The sequence below is a fragment of the Scophthalmus maximus genome, chromosome 14 (assembly GCF_022379125.1).
Source record: "Scophthalmus maximus strain ysfricsl-2021 chromosome 14, ASM2237912v1, whole genome shotgun sequence".
In the NCBI taxonomy this organism is placed as follows: Eukaryota; Metazoa; Chordata; class Actinopteri; order Pleuronectiformes; family Scophthalmidae; genus Scophthalmus; species Scophthalmus maximus.
Window position 1 is genome coordinate 2,096,376 of NC_061528.1, and position 23,625 is coordinate 2,120,000.

The following is a 23,625-nucleotide window of genomic DNA, read 5'->3' on the forward strand; positions in this document are numbered from 1 at the left end:
ATTGTTTTATCTATTTTTTATTTAATCTTTATTTAATCAGGCAAACTCGTTGAGATTAGAGAAGCAGAGAAACATTTCCAGGTTTGAGGCCCAACAGGAAACATGGCAGGTTTTTATCGTCCTTCACATCAGCAGATATCACGCACATGCATCCATCCTCTTCCTCCTCCTCCTCCTCTTCCTCCTCCTCTTCCTCCTCCTCTTCCTCCTCCTCTTCTTCCTCTTCCTCCTCCTCATCCTCCTCTTCCTCCTCCTCTTCCTCATCCTCCTCTTCCTCCTTCTCCCTCCTTCTCCTCCTCTTCCTCCTTCTCCTCCTCTTCCTCCTCATCCTCCTCTTCCTCTTCCTCATCCTCCTCCTCTTCCTCTTCCTCATCCTCCTCCTCTTCCTCCTCTTCCTCTTCCTCTTGATCCTCCTCCTGATCAGAACAACCCGAGCGTTTTATTGGACTGGAGCTGCCTCATGAACTCACATCTGTGTGTCATTCTCTGACGGCTGCACAGATTCTCTGTTGTTGATAAAAATATTAAAACCTTTTTTTCTCCATTTAAAGTTCCTTTTCATGGAGGTGAAAGGAGGAAAAATAAAACTCAGTCTTTTATTTGTGTAAAAAATATCTACCACAGTAGACGTGACGTCTAGACGAGAATTTAGTCGTCTGGATAAACTAAAGCAAGTTTTTTTCAATTTTTTTCTTTTCATAATAATTTTTTTCCTCCATTATTCAGTGTCATCCAAAACAATTATAACAAGACAAAACAATACACTTATACTTATACATACATATTACATAAACAAAAAAGAAACTGGAAAAAGACAAATCTTATATTTCCTGCTCCTTTGATATTTATTATTTTATCTATATTTTATTTAATAAGATAAATACTGATGGCCAACCCTTTTTTAAAATGTCCTTTCTTTTTACAAATCACAACAAAAACAATTATACTATTATACAATTATATTTATCAGTCACAATTGTCATAACTTAATTATTACTCCATACATACATACATATATTGTGTTTCCTTAGTTTTATCTTTGAAAAAAACTTTTTAAATTGATTAATATTTGTGCAACATTTTAAAATTATTGTCCAGAGAATATTCCACGGGTTCAGTCCATATACAGAAAATCACGTCTGCTTTAAAATCCTCGTTGTTACTTCTCCCAAATAGACATTTTTATTTTTAATAACTTCTCCTACACACATTTTATTTTATTACATCTGTTGTCATTCATCATCTGTTTATAAAGCAGCCGTCACTTCCTGGATCAGTTTTAATCATTAACACATAGATGAATAATAAACTATTTCATCTGCTGCTTACAAACTACTTTGTGGATGTTATGCTGAAGACAGACGTGTCACTCTGAGTCCACAGCAGTGGACATCATCATTTATGTTTTTATTAATACTCGGTTTCCCCCCAACACATTTTCCTTGCTTGTAACTTGGAACAGTATTTTATTTTATTGTTTTCACTTTTCAGGTCAAGTTTTCTTTTTGTCATCTGAGACTTTATTTACCCAGAAGATAGAGAACAGAAGTTCAGGCTGCTGCTGCCCTCTGCTGGCGAGACTCTGTCATCACACCGACTGACGAGCTGGACTCAGACTCACAGGATGAAGATGACGAAGAGAGGAGGAGGAGGAGGAGGGGTTGGGGGGCATCTATACTCGCTTATGAAGAAGAAAAAAGGCAGGACAGGTACTCACTCCACACACACACATACACACACACACACTCTCACTCACACGTTGTCATGGAGACGCCTCGTCCACTCCCCGAGAGGCCTCTCTTATTGCATAAATTAGATTTACAGAGGATTATATAGGATGAATGATAATTTCCTTCAGAACGAGGAGATATGTTCAAATTACGTTATGTTTTTTAATTTTTTTATATTCCCCATTTTGACTCAACTCTACAAGAAAAATAAAAAAATATTTTTGCATGAGAAACCAGGGGGGGTGGGGGGGGGGTCATTTAAGGTCACTTTCCTTACTCACCTTATTCCTATTCCCCCCCCCAACCAATAAACCTCGGGGAAACACTGGAAAACTAACTTTATTAAAAGTCCGGGACACTTTGAACGTCTCACCGATTTGCAGATTGTTCACCGGCAGGGGGCAGCAGACTGTAGAGAAGAGGCCAGTTGTTGCAGAAGGAGCAGGAAGTTCTGCTGCAGAACCAACAGATGCAGAACCGACGGAACAACACGTGAGTCCAGAACAGTCTGAAGTCTGCAGAAGAAAACCAATGTTAAAAAAAAAAAAAATTCCGTCTGCAGGAACTTTAATCCACTTCCGTCAGACATCAGCACAACTTTTTACGACGTTTAGATTATTTTCTCCACGTGTAATATTCCCATTAGTTCACAGCAGCTGCTCTGGTCAGACTCTGGTCCCTGAACTCTTCACCTGCTGCATGTGCAATAAATATGAATCACTAATGTTATTAATCCTCTGCTGCAGACAGGATCATCACACCTCATCATCATCATCATCATCATCACATTAATCCTCCTCAGGGGGGCCGCTCCACCGCCGGGGGGGCGGGGCCTGCGCGGTGGGCCTGGCCGCAGCCTTTTAAATACAGATGCGCTGCGCGGTGCGCGCCTCGGTCCTTCTCCTTCTCCCTCGGCGGCGGCACCATGACTGCACCCAGCGGCGTCTGCGACGTGATCGTGGTCGGCGGAGGAATCTCAGGTGAGCGGCCGCGTCCCCGCGAACTTCACTCGACCGTCGTCGGTGCAGCGACAAATAAAATCGCGTGAAGCCAAAAAAAAACAAAAACCCGCAGCGCGTCTGACGCGCGGAGGGACCAACTGTTGCACACAAGCCCGGAGCCTCGGTCCGGAGCCGGGGGGGCCGGGGGGGCCGGGGCCGGGGGGCGGGGGGCGGGGGCTGAGCGCTCAAGGGACCTGACTCGACCTGTGTGATAGAAAGCGACAGTTTTCTTCCTCCTGTCCTGCTGCCGCGCCGCGTTCGCGTCTCTGCCGCGTCTCTGCCGCGTCTCTGCCGCATCCGCTTCCGCATCCGCTTCCGCATCCGCATCCGCACCGCGGCAGCGGCGGCTAATCACAGCGCTCACCTAGTGTTACATAACAGGGAGGGGGGGTCTTATTTTAAACATGTTATAAAGTTTCTGTGTGTGTGTGTGTGTGTGTGTGTGTGTGTGTTCAGCAGCATCATGCTCACACACACACACACACATACGACGCGTCAATTACATGCTAATTATCCATGTGGCTCCGTTTCCCCTCATTAATAATAATAAATAGTTATTATTTTTATTCACGTTTTGCATTGACACGTCATGTGGAGCATGATCACGGTTCATGTCACCAGACACACGTCATATCGCTAGGCTATAGGAGAAATTATGTATATGTATGTATATATATACATATTTGTATATACATATACATATGTATATGTGTATATATATACATTCAAGTCGATAAATTCAGTCGAATCATAATAATAATTATTATTATTATACATGCCTGTATACATAGGAGAGAAATTGGTTTGTGTTTGTCTCTAAATGTTTTAATAGGTAACAACGAGAGTGCGACCAATATCGATTTTTGGGAGAGCAAGATTCCCGATGCCGATACATCTACATTTGTATACATATGCATATATATATTTATATACACGTAGATTTAAAAAAAAATCTGACAGTGATTCCTAAGATGTCGTTATCAAACCTTTATGACAAATAAATTTAATTGATATTTTTAGTTGAACCATAAAACTTTATCATACACAGCTATAAATGAAAATAAAATAAAAATACAACCACTATAAAAGAACTTCTGATAAACATTTACAGGCTCATATCAGTCGGCCGATAATGTCGGTTGGGCTCTGAACATATTTTGGTCCAGCCGGTATATCTGTCAGGTTCCTCCTGCGATCAGTCAATATTCCCGTCACGCAGAACTCGCCGTCGCTCCATCTGAGGGTGTGTGTTGTTTTCTTTCTCTCCGTGTCGTTGTGTGTCCACAGGGCGATGAGAGAGAAAACAGAACAGACGACAGATTCACACGCCCTGTCAACGCACCGCGACACCTTCAGGTGCAAAGTGCAGCCGGAGGATTTTTTAAACGTCGGCGTGTTGTGTCGAGAGTCTGAACCCTCTCGGTCCTTTCTGCCGCCGCCGCCGCCGCCTGACCGCCGTCGTCCGTCCGTCTTTTACACAGTGAAGAATTTAGGTCAGCTTCAGTTTCAAATACCAGTCGAACGGCAAAAACAAATGCTTCGCCGCGACATTAACGTGATAACGTGCAGCAGCAGCAGCCCTCTGCCTCCACCCCCCCCCCCCCCCACCCCCGTCACATTAGCTTCTCCTAATTACAACATTTGTTTGTGCCGCTGCCCTTTGCTGCAGGCCGGCAACGAACGAGCTCCACATATAACAATCACTGTCAGAGGACGGATGAGGCGAGGGAGGGGGGGGGGGGGGGGGGGGGGGGGGGGTCCTCCTGCCTCCCGCCCACCAGCAGGACCCTCCAGGGCCCGAGCCAGCACTTTCTGAGAGAAACGCTGAGCGCTTGTGACAGCCTGTTATCAGAGAGAGAGAGGATGGCGAGGGAGGAGGGAGGAGGAGGAGGAGGAGGGAAAACAGAAACGATAGGGGAAGAGAAAGAGGGGCCGAGCTCACCGGCGGTGTCGGCGGTTCAACCGTTAAATGGCCGTGAAATGACAACGCTGCCACGCGACTGACATCACGTCCACATTGGTGGAACTAGAGATGTCTGTTTCCCACTTGTGCGTCTTCACAAGCGGAGATAGAGAAAGCGAGGCGTCGCCCGTGCGGGGTAGTGTTGACGAGCCCGTTGTCTCCCTCAGCAGGTGGTGGAGACCAAACACGGAGCTGAAAGAGAGCTCCAACGTCCTCGCTCACTTCCTGTCCAGCCCTTTCCTCCTCCGCCCCGTTCACAGTACAAATAGCAACTCGGCTGCCCACACACAGACACAAATAGTTTTATCTTCCATTTCTGATACATTGTCTCACCGCTCATCGGCAACGCCAGTATTGTGCTTGAATTCAAATATATTTCAACCCAGATACCTGCCAGATATTTAATCATTATTAGACGGAACGCCGTGTGCATTTCCATCTGTGTAATTGCGTTTTGCGATACGGGAAGCCGCTGAGAAGTGCGCAGCTGTAATCTCAACGCTGTTCATTTCATATCAGGTCCTAAACGTGTGGCTAATGGATGTTTGCGCAAGTGTGAATATGAAATCTTTCCTTGTACAGAACAAACACAGGGCCATAGTTTCTCATGTTCCTCTCTCGACCTATCACGTAATTGCTTGTCAACATTGCTCTTCAGTCTGTGGCCCGTAAGCGGCCAATCAGTGGCTCCGTGCCGAGAACATGAGACGAGGGGGGAGTGGGTCTGGTAAATGTCTCTCCCTCCGGATCAATACGGAACCCTCTAGGGCCCAGATTGAAGAGGCTCACTTGTCACTCGGCTGCTATTGAATTTTTGTTTTGTTTGTGTTCTTGTGGCGAGGCGCACACACACGCACGCACACACACACACACACACACACACACGTCTCAGTGTGAACACACGTGTTCTCAAAATAGACTGTGTGTGTGTGTGTGTGTGTGTGTGTGTGTGTGTGTGTGTATTCGTGTTAAACTGTACAGTCAAATGTAAAAGAGAATCAGCCCAGAAACAATAGCAGACTGGAATTTCTAAGACGCACACACACACACACACACACACACACACACACACACACACAGTATACAAGTGCAGTTTGTTCCTGCCAAGTGGCTCCATCTTAACAATTACTGTTGTCAAGGAAACGGTGACTGCCCCTATTGCTTTTTTTCCAGCACAGTGGACAGAGGATGAAAAGGAGTGTGTGTGTGGGGGGGGGGGGGGGGGGGGGGGGGGGGGGGGGGGGGGGGCAACAGGCTTCATTAGGGAGGTGTTGCTGTTGGTTGACTATAAACCATGTGATGTTACTTATGTCTACTTTATTTTCATTAGAGCCAAGATGGAGCCTGCAGGAGTTTGAGTGTTACAGAGCACAGACAAGGTGCAGGTCGGGGGTCGGGGGTCAGGGGTCAGGGGTCGGTCGGAGGCTTGGTGAGGAACCAGCGACGCAGTCTGGTACAAACCTTGACAGTCTTCACTTCCTGGAGCGTCAAGCTGCCACAAAGATATTAATTAAGTCAAACTCTACCACTTAAATATTAGTTTAACTTGATCTTACTTACACTACCAACACCACTGTGAAGTTATCAGCTACATACTTCATAATGACAACTGAGTAACACGATGTGAATGTTTTCGACAGTGTCTGACATTTTACAATTGGTCAGGTTGTGTGTGTGTGTGTGCGTGTGTGTGTGTGTGTGCGTGTGCGTGTGTGTGTGTGTGTGTGTTGGAGTGTGTGTGTGTGTTGGTTTGTGTGCGTGTGTGTGTGTGTGTGTGTGTGTGTGTGTGGCTGCAGGCCCAGAGCTCAGGCTTTTCTGAATTCACTCAGGCCGTAGCAGCATTGAGCAACAATGGCCTTTATATCATATTTTGGCTCGTCACGTAATTTATCATGTAATTTTTCTGGATTCTTTCCCGACCACACTTTTACATAAAGCAGTTGAACACACACATTTTCCCTCTTTGAATTAATCGCGCAACAATTGCGACTGCGGCATGTTGTAGTCCTGCTTTATTAAGACTGAGGTGTGTGTGTGTGTGTGTGTGTGTGTGTGTGTGTGTGTGTGTGTGTGTGTGTGTGTGTGTGTGTGTGTGTGTGTCTGTGTGTGTGTGGATCTGCTCTAAGAAGCGTCACAAACCTTCAGGCCACAGTGAAACAGTTAAATGAAAAAATGTATGTTCAAGATCATAGAAGGAGAAAACAAACAAACACCCAGTCAGTTTTATTCATTAATTTATCTTTTCTTTATTCCTTTCAAACGTGAGAGGAGCCAGACAATGAGGTCAAGCCGAGCCCCAAGGTGATGTGGTGATGGAGAGGAGGAGGAGAGACGAGCAGAGAAAGAGATGGATGAAAACGAGCGGGGGAGAAGGAAGGAAACCTGATTTATTCTCTCAACATCAGAGCAGCAAACAATTCCTGCTCAGTCTAAATCTAACGCAAAGAGATAAAAAGCACTCGGTAAAAACATGTCACCAATAAAAAAGAAAGACACAAATTTAAAGTGAACAGAATAAATGAAAAGAGGCTAAAATAATAAAATCCTAAGAGAGAAAAGATGTTTTAAAGTGGATGAAGTGAAGAAATAAAATAAAGTGTATCAAACAGAAATCAATCTGCAAACAATCAAATCAAATTGAATAGAAGACACAGAGTCTGTAAATGATGCAGCTCGTGTCTGGAGCCGCCTGATGTCTGACGACCGGCTGATGGATTCACCGAGATCAACGAGCTGGAGAAATAATCACTTTGACGTGTGGAGAGGTCAAATATTCATCAAGAGTTTATGATTGTTCCAGCAGGAGAAGGCAGTAAAAGACATAATCATTAGACGCACGTCGTCTATGGATATTAAAAAAAGATATGGAAACGATATGGGAGGTCGATTATCAGCAGTGCAGTGAACTTCGTGTTTTGTTGAGGACACGTCTCAGATCGGGGCCATAAATCTGTCACCTTCTCTCTGCTCCTCACTTCAGCTCCTCGTGTTTAATAAACCTGCGCTCGTTTTGCAACTGTCTTTTTTTCCCCCCCAGAGAACAATCTGCCTCTCTTATCGGATCTCCTCTGATCCCTCCTTAAACGCATCCGCACAAAAGGAGGCAGACGGGCGGCTGAACGCAGCCCAGCTGCGCCTCAGATGACAGACATGCGTCTGTTTGATCAATGATTGAAATCAATCATGTCTGTAGGTGCAGGGAGATCGTCTTTGATTCTTCACGGGTTTCCACCGAACACTGTCTGACCTTTTTCCTCCGTGTGTAATCGCTTCAGGGATATTTCTTCACAGCGGGGGGTGGAATGGGAAATCATCAAGGTTAGTTAAAGGGGCAGTAAAAGTTTTTTTAATCCAATATTCGTTTTTGTAAAATTCTGCAAAATATTTCCTCACTGTCCGCTAGCTGTCGGTTAGAAAAAAAAATCAGGTGTCTTCGGCTCAGTCCTGGATCTGTAAATTGAAAACACCAGGCGTTCTAGAGGCAGAAGTGTTCTAGCGGAAGAAGCGTTCTAGAGGAAGAAGCGTTCTAGAGGCAGAAGCGTTGTAGAGGCAGAAGCGTTCTAGAGGAAGAAGCGTTCTAGAGGCAGAAGCGTTCTAGAGGAAGAAGCGTTACAGAGGAAGAAGCGTTCTAGAGGCAGAAGCGTTCTAGAGGCAGAAGCGTTCTAGAGGCAGGCGTTCTAGAGGCAAAAGTGTTCTAGCGGCAGGCGTTCTAGAGGCAGAAGCGTTCTAGAGGCAGAAGCGTTCTAGAGGAAGAAGCGTTCTAGAGGAAGAAACGTTCTTGAGGCAGGCGTTCTAGAGGCAAAAGTGTTCTAGAGGAAGAAGCGTTCTAGAGGAAGAAGCGTTCTAGAGGAAGAAGCGTTCCAGAGGCAGGCGTTTTAGAGGCAGAAACGTTCTAGAGGCAGAAGCGTTCTAGAGGAAGAAGCTTTCTAGAGGCAGAAGCGTTCTAGAGGAAGAAGCGTTCTAGAGGCAGAAGCGTTCTAGAGGAAGAAGCGTTCTAGAGGAAGAAGCGTTCTAGAGGCAGACGTTCTAGAGGCAGAAGCGTTCTAGAGGCAGGCATTTTAGAGGCAGAAACGTTCCAGAGGCAGGCGTTTTAGAGGCAGAAACGTTCTAGAGGCAGGCGTTCTAGAGGCAGAAGTGTTCTAGGGGAAGAAGCGTTCTAGAGGAAGAAGCGTTCTAGAGGCAGAAGCGTTGTAGAGGCAGAAGCGTTCTAGAGGAAGAAGCTTTCTAGAGGCAGAAGCGTTCTAGAGGAAGAAGCGTTCTAGAGGCAGAAGCGTTGTAGAGGCAGAAGCGTTCTAGAGGAAGAAGCTTTCTAGAGGCAGAAGCGTTCTAGAGGAAGAAGCGTTCTAGAGGCAGAAGCGTTCTAGAGGAAGAGCGTTCTAGAGGCAGACGTTCTAGAGGCAGAAGCGTTCTAGAGGCAGGCATTTTAGAGGCAGAAACGTTCCAGAGGCAGGCGTTCTAGAGGCAGAAGTGTTCTAGGGGAAGAAGTGTTCTAGAGGCAGAAGCGTTCTAGAGGCAGGCGTTCTAGAGGCAGAAGCATTCTAGAGGCAGAAGTCTTCTAGAGGCAGGCGTTCTAGAGGCAGAAGCGTTCTAGAGGAAGAAACGTTCCAGAGGCAGGCGTTCTAGAGGCAGAAGTGTTCTAGAGGAAGAAGCATTCTAGAGGCAGAAGCTTTCTAGAGGAAGACGCGTTTTAGAGGAAGAAGCGTTCTAGAGGAAGAAGCGTTCTAGAGGCAGATGCGTTGTAGAGGCAGAAGCGTTCTAGAGGAAGAAGCTTTCTAGAGGCAGAAGCGTTCTAGAGGAAGAAGCGTTCTAGAGGCAGAAGCGTTGTAGAGGCAGAAGCGTTCTAGAGGAAGAAGCTTTCTAGAGGCAGAAGCGTTCTAGAGGAAGAAGCGTTCTAGAGGCAGAAGCGTTCTAGAGGAAGAAGCGTTCTAGAGGAAGAAGCGTTCTAGAGGCAGACGTTCTAGAGGCAGAAGCGTTCTAGAGGCAGGCATTTTAGAGGCAGAAACGTTCCAGAGGCAGGCGTTTTAGAGGAAGAAGCTTTCTAGAGGCAGGCGTTCTAGAGGAAGAAGCGTTCTAGAGGAAGAAGCGTTCTAGAGGCAGAAGCGTTCTAGAGGAAGAAGCTTTCTAGAGGCAGAAGCGTTCTAGAGGAAGAAGCGTTCTAGAGGCAGAAGCGTTCTAGAGGCAGAAGCGTTCTAGAAGCAGGCGTTCTAGAGGCAGAAGGGTTCTAGAGGCAGAAGTGTTCTAGAGGAAGAAGCGTTCTAGAGGAAGAAACGTTCTAGAGGCAGGCGTTCTAGAAGCAGGCGTTCTAGAGGAAGAAGCGTTCTAGAGGCAGAAGCGTTCCAGAGGCAGGCGTTCTAGAGGCAGAAGCGTTCTAGAGGCAGAAGCATTCTAGAGGCAGAAGTATTCTAGAGGCAGGCGTTCTAGAGGCAGAAGCGTTCTAGAAGCAGAAGCGTTCTAGAGGTAGAAGCGTTCTAGAAGCAGGCGTTCTAGAAGCAGAAGCGTTCTAGAGGCAGAAGCGTTCTAGAAGCAGAAGCGTTCTAGAGGTAGAAGCGTTCTAGAAGCAGGCGTTCTAGAAGCAGAAGCGTTCTAGAGGCAGAAGCGTTCTAGAGGCAGGCGTTCTAGAGGCAGAAACGTTCTAGAGGCAGAAGCGTTCTAGAGGCAGAAGCTTTCTAGAGGCAGAAGCGTTCTAGAGGAAGAAGCGTTCTAGAGGCAGAAGCGTTCTAGAGGAAGAAGCGTTCTAGAGGAAGAAGCGTTCTAGAGGAAGAAGCGTTCTAGAGGCAGAAGCGTTCTAGAGGCAGGCATTTTAGAGGCAGAAACGTTCCAGAGGCAGGCGTTTTAGAGGCAGAAACGTTCTAGAGGCAGGCGTTCTAGAGGCAGAAGTGTTCTAGGGGAAGAAGCGTTCTAGAGGAAGAAGCGTTCTAGAGGCAGAAGCGTTGTAGAGGCAGAAGCGTTCTAGAGGAAGAAGCTTTCTAGAGGCAGAAGCGTTCTAGAGGAAGAAGCGTTCTAGAGGCAGAAGCGTTGTAGAGGCAGAAGCGTTCTAGAGGAAGAAGCTTTCTAGAGGCAGAAGCGTTCTAGAGGAAGAAGCGTTCTAGAGGAAGAAGCGTTCTAGAGGCAGAAGCGTTCTAGAGGAAGAAGCGTTCTAGAGGCAGACGTTCTAGAGGCAGAAGCGTTCTAGAGGCAGGCATTTTAGAGGCAGAAACGTTCCAGAGGCAGGCGTTTTAGAGGCAGAAACGTTCTAGAGGCAGGCGTTCTAGAGGCAGAAGTGTTCTAGGGGATGAAGTGTTCTAGAGGCAGAAGCGTTCTAGAGGCAGGCGTTCTAGAGGCAGAAGCGTTCTAGAGGAAGAAACGTTCTAGAGGCAGGCGTTCTAGAGGCAGAAGTGTTCTAGAGGAAGAAGCGTTCTAGAGGCAGAAGCTTTCTAGAGGAAGAAGCGTTGTAGAGGCAGAAGTGTTCTAGAGGCAGAAGCGTTCTAGAGGAAGAAGCGTTCTAGAGGCAGAAGCGTTCTAGAGGAAGAAGCATTCTAGAGGAAGACGCGTTTTAGAGGAAGAAGCGTTCTAGAGGCAGAAGCGTTCTAGAGAAAGAAACGTTCTAGAGGCAGGCGTTCTAGAGGCAGAATTGTTCTAGAGGAAGAAGTGTTCTAGAGGCAGAAGCGTTGTAGAGGCAGGCGTTCTAGAGGCAGAAGCGTTCTAGAGGCAGAAGCGTTCTAGAGGCAGGCGTTCTAGAGGCAGAAGCGTTCTAGAGGCAGAAGCGTTCTAGAGGAAGAAACGTTCTAGAGGCAGGCGTTCTAGAGGCAGAAGTGTTCTAGAGGAAGAAGCTTTCTAGAGGAAGAAGCTTTCTAGAGGAAGAAGCGTTCTAGAGGCAGAAGTGTTCTAGAGGCAGAAACGCTCTAGAGGAAGAAGCGTTCTAGAGGCAGGCGTTCTAGAGGCAGAAGCGTTCTAGAGGCAGAAGTGTTATAGAGGAAGAAGCGTTCTAGAGGAACAAGCATTCTAGAAGCAGGCGTTCTAGAAGCAGGCGTTCTAGAGGCAGAAGGGTTCTAGAGGCAGAAGCGTTCTAGAGGAAGAAACGTTCTAGAGGAAGAAACGTTCTAGAGGCAGGCGTTCTAGAAGCAGGCGTTCTAGAGGAAGAAGCGTTCTAGAGGCAGAAGCGTTCCAGAGGCAGGCGTTCTAGAGGCAGAAGCGTTCTAGAGGCAGAAGCATTCTAGAGGCAGAAGCGTTCTAGAAGCAGAAGCGTTCTAGAGGTAGAAGCGTTCTAGAAGCAGGCGTTCTAGAAGCAGAAGCGTTCTAGAGGCAGAAGCGTTCTAGAGGCAGAAGCGTTCTAGAGGCAGGCGTTCTAGAGGCAGAAGCGTTCTAGAGGCAGAAGTGTTCTAGAGGCAGAAGGGTTCTAGAGGCAGAAGCGTTCTAGACGAAGAAACGTTCTAGAGGAAGAAACGTTCTAGAGGCAGGCGTTCTAGAAGCAGGCGTTCTAGAGGAAGAAGCTTTCTAGAGGCAGAAGCGTTCCAGAGGCAGGCGTTCTAGAGGCAGAAGCGTTCTAGAGGCAGAAGCATTCTAGAGGCATAAGCGTTCTAGAGGCAGAAGCGTTCTAGAAGCAGAAGCGTTCTAGAAGCAGGCGTTCTAGAAGCAGGAGCGTTCTAGAGGTAGAAGCGTTCTAGAAGCAGGCGTTCTATAAGCAGAAGCGTTCTAGAGGCAGAAGCGTTCTAGAGGCAGGCGTTCTAGAGGAAGACGCGTTCTAGAAGCAGGCGTTCTAGAGGCAGGCGTTCTAGAGGCAGGAGCGTTCTAGAGGTAGAAGCGTTCTAGAAGCAGGCGTTCTAGAAGCAGAAGTGTTCTAGAGGCAGAAGCGTTCTAGAGGCAGGCGTTCTAGAGGCAGGCGTTCTAGAGGCAGAACCGTTCTAGAAGCAGAAGTGTTCTAGAGGCAGAAGTGTTCTAGAGGCAGGCGTTCTAGAGGCAGAAGTGTTCTAGAGGCAGAAGTGTTCTAGAGGCAGGCGTTCTAGAGGAAGAAGCGTTCTAGAGGCAGAAGTGTTCTAGAGGCAGGCGTTCTAGAGGCAGGCGTTCTAGAGGCAGCAGGCGTTCTAGAGGAAGAAGTGTTCTAGAGGCAGAAGTGTTCTAGAGGCGTTCTAGAGAGTGTTGAGAGTGAGGTCGTTCTGCGGTTCACTGGATTGCGCATGCGTATTGTCACGTCTCTCCTGGAATTCTAAGATGGTGAACAATCGGTGTAACATTCCCTACATTTACTACGATTTTATACTCACTATATTAATGCTGCGTTTAACTTCAATCGAACCGGGGGTTCGTCGTCATTGCCCTCATCAAAAATGAAGAATATATTGGTTTTCGAAATCAAAGCATCAATCAATCTTTATAGCAACAACGTTTAAATATCTGCCACTTGTCAGAAGAAACTGAAATCTGAAGCTACTGTACAAACAATCACGTTGAGAATCTCTTATCGTCTTGTTGATCTAAGTTCAGTTCAGGAAAATTCTCAGCGAGTTTTCCAGCAGCACTTTTCATTTAAAAACAACAAGGGGAGACCTCTGAAGTGATGAAAGCTTCGTACTGATCCGTCTGTCCTATTTATTCAAAGCTTTTATGATGAAAAAGAAGAAAAGAATGTCTCAATTAATCCAAACAAGTTTTCTGATCAAAGCCACATCCTCTCTCGTCGGATCGCTGCCGGCGCAGACGACAGACGCTCTTTGTCTTTAGAGACGGACGCTGACCTTTCCAGCTGAGTGCAGGTAATAGCATCAATTTACCAGAGGAAGATTTGTGAGCCTCCTCTGGTCGAAGGCTAATGCTTCTCTCCAGAGCCTGGCAGGCTGGGTGTGTTTGTTCAGGGAGGACAAAAGGCGGACGTTGGGTAACACCGGGACGAAATACGTTTGAGCTGATATGAACCGCTGCCGGCCTCAACGGGGGTTAAGCGGGATTTGTCCGGAGCGAGTCGGAGGGTGAAGATGGGAAACCCGACGAGGGGGAAATTCAGGGCGAAGGCCAAGAAAACATTTACACAGATGTGTTTGCCTTCCTGTCGCCCGCGTGTATTTCAATGGACTTGCTTATATTCTGTAAAGTGATCGTGCTGATCTCACCCTAACCATAACTCAGACCTTCACAACATCATCAACCGCGCGTTGGTAAAGCAAATAAAAAGCCCACAATGCTCTGGGGCGAAAAGTATTTGTGGCGTTACCTCCTGTCACCAGTAGAGGCGCTAATCAGGAAGCGCTTGTATTTTACTAAGTGCGACATAATGCGTCGTATGAGTTGGAAGACTTTGTTTGTTTGAGAAATTGTTTGTCTATTGAATCTCCCAGCGAATGAGTCGCGATATACGTCAGTGTTGGACATCAGACGGGCTCAAATCTCCGGAGCCAGGTTCTCGCCAACTTAGTGGAAAGCCTTTTGCAGAAGTGTCCACATACATGTGGGGATAGAACGTGTCATATTAGCTATGTGTTTTCTATAAACAACTTTATTTCTGTATATAGCTTTGACAAGCGAGGTCACGGTGTGAATGTGAAATGTCTGTGGGCCGCTGCCCTGCTCTGTGCTCGGCCACTCACACCGTCAGCTGACCAGCTGGCCTGTGATTTGTTGTGGAAGCGTTTCTCTCCCACTCTGGTGCCTGGAAAAATGTGCCCCTCCCCCTGCTCTCCCATCTTTCCCACAGTTCCCTCCATTTCCAGCCAAGTCATTCCAAACAAAAAAGAAGAAGGCAAATGTTAGGTGGTTAACCCTGAATTTAATCCCTTTGTCAATGGACACGTGCACAAAAAAAAGCTCAACACTCAACACGTCAAACAAAACATACATCAGAGAAAAACGTTAGTTGCTCATATACAGAAAAACAGTTTTGAACCACATCGTTCTCCTCAGTTTTTCAAAAACAATCCCCTTCATTCATCTCTGAAAGCTGCTTAATCGAGCCGGCCTCGCAAAGACATGATGAAATGCTTCTTTGTTACGTAATGCGTGGCACACGAGGAAATCAAGAATATAACTTATGTTACTTCTACGTCTCTGTCCGTCTGTGTGCAGGGTTGAGTGCGGCCAAGCTGTTGAAGGCCAGTGGACTGAACCCTGTGGTGCTGGAGGCCAGGGATCGCGTCGGCGGTCGCACGTTCACTGTGCAGGTAAGACCAGAGACGCTGCCGTCGGATGTGACCAGTAGTGTGCTGCGATAAGCAACAATAATATTGATAAAGATGATCATCTCCATCCATGTAACACCTGTACAAGCCTGTCTTTATGTACTAATAATGGTTATACCTATATTCATATGGCCCTTTTCCAAACAAGTTACAAAGCACGTCACATAGAGAAGCAAACAAACAATAACATTTGTTTATTTAAATAAATAAAAAAGGAGTAGAATAAATAAATAAAATTAAAGTAGCATAAAGTAGCATGTTTAGAAGGAAATGCTAATTTAATTTAGTTTTTTATGAATATCATTTATAAACTGTTTTTAACATATAAGTTCAACTGTTTTAAAATATACACAATAACTTTTGTTTTCCACAGAAATGTCACATTTTGCTATATAATATCTACACACAGTGACTTTATTCAACTTTTGATAATTATGTTTAGAATCTGACAGCACTTGGAGAAGTTAAGATGAAAGTTCATGGTCTGGTTTAATAGCATTTCTCTCTTTGTAACTTTGGACCAATAATGAGGACTTCGTTTTTTTTATTTTCCTTATTATCAACAATAGAAGAAGAATTGTGTCTGTCAGGATCAACAGCTATGTAGAGTTAGGTGTCATCTGCATAGTAGTTAAAAAGTAATACTGTGCTATTGGATAATGACCCCCTTATAACGTAACTCGGTTAAAAGGTAGTGGACCCAGGACGGAGTCTTGTGGTGCTCCATATCTGTCCTTTGTGATGCGTACCTTGTAAATGAGAGAACAAAAAGTTGCAATCTGATTGGCTGAGCTGAAAGGTTAACGATTTGTGTTAGCCAAAGCTAGTTAAAACCTTACTTTTGAAACTAAACTGCCAGTTACGTATATGTCACGTAATTAATATCCTTTTAAAAAAAAATGTTTCATTGTTTGCATTGTTTCTTTTGTACGTCTTCCTTTTCAGAACAAGGAGACAAAGTGGGTTGATCTGGGCGGGGCTTACATCGGCCCGACCCAGAACCGCATCCTCCGATTGGCCAAAGAATACGACATAAAGACGTACAAAGTCAACGAGCAGGAGCGGCTGGTGCATTACGTCAATGTGAGTGTCGAACGCTTTTGCCGTCATGCAGATGAACGTCTCCGCCGTCCGACCTAACCCCCGTTGACTTGAGGTATTTCGGGGGTGTGGCAAAAGACTATAAACACCTGTCAGTTTGATTCAATACACACTGACATCAGTCGTACACCTCGGCCTCACACTTGCCCACACCTAAGACGGGGATTTGTCCATCGGCCACATTAGCGTTGCTCCCCTGACCCGGTCCCGCGGAGCTCAGAGAAGCCCGAGGTAACGGTCAGAAGGTAAAACCAAATGTCCCTCCCATGATTTCCTAGATGTTTCTGCTGAGCAGCGAGCCGCCCCTCTCCTCTCCTCTGCAGCATTAGGGAGTGCAGATGCTAATCTTTGCCTCGGGGATTTCTGTAATGCAGTTTCTCTTTTGTCTGAGTGGTTGTAAGGATAACAAAAGCAAACAAAAGGAGGAAGCAAGAAGGAGACACAGAGGGCCATCTTCCTTTCTTCTTGCTGTTCTTGTCGCGCCATATCTCATTAGCGCGGACGCAACGACGTCCTAAACACAGTCGTGTTCCTCTTACCTGATTCGATTTGCCGTCGCTGCCTCGCGGCCCCTGCTGTCAATCACCGGACGGCAATTTTCCTGTTGGTGTGTATGTGAGGAGACGGACTGAGTCGGCTTATCTCCTTATCTCTTTCTAGGCTGTTGTTCGAGTCAATAAATCTTCAGAGATGGACTCTGAGCTCCGGGGCCGTGGAGTGCGGTCACATACTCTCACTTTACTTTTTACTGAGATTTCTTAGAGAGCTGTTTGTTCTGTCCACACGCCCTTATATGTACACGCCTGAGGGCGGCAAACATTTGGAAATACATCACAGAAAACAAGATATTGTTGAGCCAACAAACTGAAAGTCGTGAGGGTAAAAACAAGGTCTTTGGCCACATGCCTTTGGGGCGGCTGTGGCTCGGGATGTAGAGTCGCTCGGCCACCAACCCGTAAGTTGGCAGTTCGATCCCAGTTTCCCTCAGCCCACATGCCGTTGCGTCCTTGGGCAAGACACTTAACCCTAACCTGCCATACACACACCGACAGTGTATGAATGTGGCAGAAAAATGTGCAGTAAATAGCAGCGCTGTATGAATGGGTGAGTGTGACATTCCTGTGAAGTGCTTTGAGTGGTCCATATGCGCTTCATAGATACAGTCCATTTAAATACAGTCCATTTGCCTTAAATAACGTGTAGGATCTCCCTTGTACCCGTAAAAACATCTCTGACCCAATGTTTCGATTGGTCAGAGATGGGCCCCTGTTGATGAGTGATATATGGCTAAAGGATGGATGGATGGAACTTAGTCCGGGGCTTGACGTCCCACAGATGGTTGAGGGCCGACGTCAACACCTTGAACAATCTTTGTCGTGCGCCTTGAATCCTCCCTGAGCCACGTTTGCAGTTTTTCGCGATGACCACCAAGAAGCCACCGTCACGGAGGGGCGTGGTCGGTCTGTAGAAATATTTCCGTGTCAAAGTGACGTCGCCCTGCCTTCTTGCCACAGTGCGTCCTGCTGCCATGTTCACATGACACACACACAACGTGATGTAAAGGGAAGTGTGATTTTTCCACACCAGGCTGCCTTCTTCCGTCGCTCCTGGTCCAGTTCTGAGGACCACTCGTCACTTTTTGCGCTCACTGACCTCCGCGAACCAGGAACACAGGACAGGACCTGTCGCCGTGCTGGTCGCGTCACCGCCGACGCTTCAGCCGGCTGCTTGTGAAACGGCACCGTGGTGACAACTGTGACAAATGAATCTTTGGTTTGGCGACAGACTTTTAATTGGACGCCGCCGTCTGAGCTCTGAATCCGTCCACACGGGAGTGTGAGGGAGCTCCTGTGTGTGTGTGTGTGTGTGTGTGTGTGTGTGTGTGTGTCTCCTTAGCTACTATCTCTGTAAGATCCACTCAAAGACATGACTCTCACACACACACACACACACACACACACACACAGCCATGCGCGGCGCTCGGAGCTTCCTGGCAGGTTTCCATGGCAGCGTGCCTCATCGAAAGCTGCTCACCCCCTTTCAGTGTCAGCCGGCGTGTTTGTCTGTGTGTGCTTGTGCATATACTTGTAGTGTGTGTGTGTGAGTGCGTGCGTGTGTGTGGAGGGGCCGAGGCGAAAACGTCCCCTCGTCGTCGTGGTGACCACGGACACCCGAGTCAGTCCCACGTGTTCTGTCCACCGACAGACCACATCACACACTCGGCTGGTTTAAGTCCACTGCCTTTTTTAGTGTTGATTTAAAATCTGCTGATTTATTATCTATTTTAGTTTGATTAAACTATTTCACACTTTCCAATAACTCACTGTTAAAATTTCCTAAGGCCATTTAATGTATCATCCTTTAATTATTGTCCTTAAAGTTAAACTCCAGGGACATCTCAGCATGTCTGCGATATGTCTTTTTAATTTTATTTCCGTGCCGTCTTGAAGTGATAAAATATAGGTAATAGGACGCAGTGCATTATGGGACAAGAGGCTCTGCTGGTGTCTTTTACCCGCCGGGTAAAGTTAATACATTTACCTGAAGTAAAGACACACGTGCTGCAGGGATCAACAAAGTATTGCAGAGCCACATCCTGGATATTAAAACATTTTGTTTTTACTCTAAACACTAAAACCTGAAGTCGCTGAAGAAAATACAACATGTCGACTCTACTGGGTTTGTGGAAATGAATAATATGACAAAGCTCATGTACAAAAAACAACATTTATTACATGCTGATAAGACATTTATTTTTTTATTGCCATGGTGCAATTAGTGCCCTATCTCTGGAAATCATGAAATACACATTATCATTTACCTTGTGACATCAGAGAGACACTGGAAATTGCACGTAGTCAAATTTTATCAGTTTATTGTGTCTTACGGTGCTGACCAGGATTTACCAGGACAAAGTCTGTGACCTGTCAGTCACGCGAGCGACAGACTTCCACAGTCCCCGGTCATTCTTCTCTCGGCGGTCGCCGTGTGACCTGCAGTCGGGCCGGACGTCCACGCCGCCGGTCCGGGACGGTCCCACGTAACCAGGCTCGGGGATTCCCCCGTCTCCGACGGTGATGCCTCATTAATAAACCCTGTGCTGAGAGCCGCAGACGCTTGTTAGCTGGTACTTTGCTGATAAGGGGAAGCCAGCGCTGGCCCTTTGGATTACAATCTGCCATGGAAAAGCTGATTACAGCACCGCGGCTCTGTTGAAAGCGAGCTCTTAATCGCACAATAGCCGCGGTGCACACACACATGCTGCCTCGCTGTTACTCACGCTCCTCGTATTCACTGTACTTTACCGTCGGTCGGATCAATGTAACAGTTTTCCGCCCCGAGTTGAGATCAGGGAACTTTCACTTCAATGTGCAGAGCCACTTCGAGTCAAAACGCGGCGTAGTGACACTCACATGGAAAACACCAGCAGGGAGTCCACCCCCACAATGTGACGGGGCTGAAGGAGAAAGACGCCTTTTCTAATCTACGGCCTCTTCATCAGGATAATGGCCGACACGTCGGAGGTACATACGCAGCCAGGCTGCGATGCGCCGGAATGTCACGAGCACAGAATATTTGGGAACGGGGATTTAATTCTTGCATGTTTTCTTTTTTTTTTGGTGCGTGTGTGACGTCGGTCGGCCGGTCGTGTGCAAACCCCACTCGGCCTCGGTCTCCCGTGTGTGTCCTCCTCTTCCTCTTGCTTCGTCCTGGTCGCGCCTCTCCCCCTGCAAACTGATCTTTAACCAGAGTTGTTCTTGGAAACACTAAAACACTTGAACGTGGTTAATGTCAGAGACACACACTCCTCTCTCTCTGTCTGTCTGCATTTGTTAATCAGTAGTGAAATTAGGAAACAGATCAATAGTCCAGCTACGTAACAAACACATGGATCGTGGATCTTCTTATCAGCGTCAATGGCAACGAATCAGAGTCTGACTCTGAATCTGAAGGTTTTGCACAACATGCAACGCACAGTACAAAGCCGTTCCTGCCGTCTCTGCACATCCGATGATGATGATGATGATGACGAGGATGATGATGATGATGATGAGGATGATGACGAGGATGATGATGATGATGATGATGATGATGATGATGATGATGACGAGGATGATGATGATGATGAGGATGATGATGAGGATGATGATGATGATGAGGATGATGAGGATGATGACGAGGATGATGATGATGATGAGGATGATGATGAGGATGATGATGATGATGATGATGACGAGGATGATGATGATGATGAGGATGATGATGAGGATGATGATGATGATGAGGATGATGATGAGGATGATGACGAGGATGATGATGATGATGATGATGATGACGAGAATGATGAGGATGATGATGATGATGATGATGATGATGATGATGATGACGAGGATGACGAGGATGATGAGGATGATGATGATGATGACGAGGATGATGATGATGATGAGGATGATGATGATGATGATGAGGATGAGGATGATGATGAGGATGATGATGAGGATGATGACGAGGATGATGATGATGATGAGGATGATGATGAGGATGATGACGAGGATGATGATGATGATGATGATGACGAGGATGATGAGGATGATGATGATGATGATGATGATGATGATGATGAGGAGGATGTGTTCGACAGGGAAAGTCGTACCCGTTCAAAGGCTCCTTCCCTCCCATGTGGAACCCCATCGTCCTGTTGGACTTCAACAACCTGTGGAGGACGATGGACCAGATGGGCAGCGAGGTAACGCCGTCGTTCAGTTCCTTTTTTTCCGACTCTCTTCATGCTCCGCGTGTCTCATCTTGACTTTGTCAACACGTCAGATTCCCAGGGAGGCGCCCTGGAGAGCTCCGCATGCCGAGGAGTGGGACAAGATGACCATGCTGCAGCTCTTTGAGAAGATCTGCTGGACCAGGTAACTCTGCTCGCCGCCGCTGCCGCTGCCGTCGCCTAGATGACGATTGAGAAATTCAACGTGTTCCTTTTCAATCCCTCGCTCCTCTTCCTCGCAGCACCGTCCGCCGCTTCGCCACGCTGTTCGTCAGGGTGAACGTGACGTCCGAACCCCACGAGGTGTCGGCCCTGTGGTTCCTGTGGTACGTGAAGCAGTGCGGAGGAACCATGAGGATCTTCTCCACCTCCAACGGAGGACAGGTGTGTGTGTGTGTGTGCGTGTGTGTGTGTGTGTGCGTGTGTGTTTGTGTGTGTGTGTGCGTGTGTGTGTGTGTGTGCGTGTGTGTGTGTGTGTGTGTGTGTGTGTGCTTTCATTTAATCTGCACGCACATCTACGGCATTGTGTGTGAGATACAAAGAGTTTTGATGGAGTGGAATAACAAAACAATGATTCTTTGGATCTGAACTGTTTCCCACTGAAGTTGGAATTTTAATCACAACACAACAAGAATCAGCTTTCGAGGTAAAGTTCAGTGTTTTCCAGTTAATTTCCAGGAAATCTTCCTAATCCAAAATGAGGAGGGATCCAGCTACTTGGATATTTGATGTCAGAAAGCTCTGTCACCGCCCAGTGGCCCCGTTGCCACGGCCACCGAGGAATGGGGATTGTGTTTGGATGAACACACGATCTCGTAGTTGTCAAGTCCCCGTTTGCTCGACCTCCCCGTTTTCATGCAGTGTCCAGTATATACACACAATCGGTCTTCGGCTGTTTTGTCAAGTCAAGCTGCACCAAATCACACACACTCATATGATCAGTCTCCTAAATATGATGAAAATGTAAAAAGAATAAACAACCCTCTATGTTTAGAGGAGACACGTTCTGCCTTGTTTCAGACTGAGGCTGCAGGGAACCGATGTGTTCACTGAACATCAGAGCATTTAAACCTTTTCAAGCTAGAACCCACATTCAAATTCATAAACCTGAATATGAGCATTAATATGTCTCCTTTAAAGAATCCCTTGATCCGATCCAGGACAACATCGAATGTTTGGGTTTTTTTCTTGGCCCGTGTTCCGTCGTCCCACCAGGTTTTGACAGACAACAAACGTTCACATTGAGCCATTAAAAATGCATTTGAATCAGAAAATAAATAGAAAATGAATAGTTAAGGATTAAATAGAGGTGACAGTACGTAAGTCATTCATTAGAAAGCCGCAGCAGAGAGAGTCAATCGTTCGATTGAGACGCTAAACTCGTTTGGTATTTCGTCACTTTCCACCCGACACAGACGCACGTTGCTGCTCTGACGGAACCGACTCCTCATCCCGTAATGCCACAGTGGAATGTGTTTCTGATCGGGGGGGCGAGCAGAGCCACGTTGACACCAAACCATATGGAAGAAAAATCCTGTCTCAGCCTATTTTCTTTGGCATCACGTGAACTCTGTCCCCCCGTCTCTCTCTCCCTCCGTCCGTCCGTCCGTCCGTCCTCTGCAGGAGAGGAAGTTCGTGGGCGGCTCCAGTCAGATCAGCGAGTGCATGGCCCGGGAGCTGGGCGACCAGGTGAAGCTGCAGTCTCCGGTCTACAGCATCGACCAGAGCGGAGACGCGGTCGTCGTGGAGACGCTGGACAAACAGACGTACACGGTAAAAAACGCCGGCGCGGCGATAAGAGGTGGAGAGTACCTCAGTACACGTGTCCATACTTTAACTCCCAGTTCATCCGCAGTATTTCAGTGGAAATGATGGTACTTTTTTACTCCACTACACGTATTTAACAACTGTATTTACTATTAATTAAAAAACATCATAATAATCATCTATATTTTGTATAGCACCTTTAAAATCGGGGTTTACAAAGTGGAGACTCGAGAGCCGGTCGCAGAACACATTCACACGGATGAAACTAACAAGAAATAAAAGCAGTAAGAGCAAATACATGTGTATGAATCAAAGAATAAAAGCAATAGAACATAAAAGATTTTAAAAAATGAATAAAAAGATAAAAGACTGCGATAGAAAAAATCACAGAGATTTGATAACTGTCACTGATTCTGCCTCATCTCCTCAGGCAGGTCTTATAAAGTCGATGGTCCTGATTGATCTTGTACATTTATAATATCTAGAAATATCTTTAAAGATTAAACTTGTGGTTCCCAACTCTTTTGGTAGTGCCGTTTAAGGTGAGGGGATCTTTTCCTCTCCCTCATGTATCGGCTCAGTAATAATGATAGTCGTATCTGAAGTCATGCTCCAGTGGCTGATGTATTAAATATGTAGATTATATGTTAAATTAAAATCCAAACCCTTAGTTCCTTCTCCAGTCTTCACCTTTTTAAACTATGTGGTTCAGATCCGCTGGACGCAATCGTTCATAAAGTAGTTCAAACTAAATATTTGATTAATTAATTAATGCTTATTAACGTTATTATGCCGTTATTTGCATCTACACCTCCTGGACACAGGAAGAAACTGTTTTGTTTCCACGGTCGCCTTCGGACTCACAAGCTGCAGCCACCGAGTGTTTCTCAGTGCTGCCATCTGCTGGTTGCTCCGCCTCCATGTGATGCAGCTTCCTACACATCTCTCTCATGTTAATATCTTCTTCTAATTTTTTTTGAACGCACGTCCTGTTCTCAGGCCAAGTACGTGGTCGTGGCGACGCCCCCCGGCCTGAACCTGAAGATGCACTTCAACCCCGAGCTGCCGCCGCTAAGGAACCAGCTGATCCACCGCGTCCCCATGGGCTCCGTCATCAAGTGCATGGTTTACTACAAGGAGAACT

At 46.6% G+C, this 23,625-nt stretch overlaps 1 protein-coding gene across 1 annotated transcript in view; it reads left to right on the top strand.

Annotated features, from left to right (window-relative positions):
- Positions 1–2,553: 2,553 nt before the first annotated feature.
- The window catches only part of mao (monoamine oxidase), a 27,445-nt gene continuing 6,373 nt past the window's right edge, over positions 2,554–23,625 (top strand). The window contains exons 1-8 of the mRNA XM_035604321.2: positions 2,554–2,710; positions 14,727–14,821; positions 15,785–15,922; positions 20,583–20,687; positions 20,768–20,859; positions 20,957–21,098; positions 22,338–22,487; positions 23,481–23,625. The exon at positions 23,481–23,625 is cut by the window's right edge and continues 15 nt beyond it. Of these exons, the coding sequence (XP_035460214.1) occupies positions 2,656–2,710; positions 14,727–14,821; positions 15,785–15,922; positions 20,583–20,687; positions 20,768–20,859; positions 20,957–21,098; positions 22,338–22,487; positions 23,481–23,625 (922 nt within the window). The 5' untranslated portion in view covers positions 2,554–2,655. The remainder of the gene's footprint in view (positions 2,711–14,726; positions 14,822–15,784; positions 15,923–20,582; positions 20,688–20,767; positions 20,860–20,956; positions 21,099–22,337; positions 22,488–23,480) is intronic.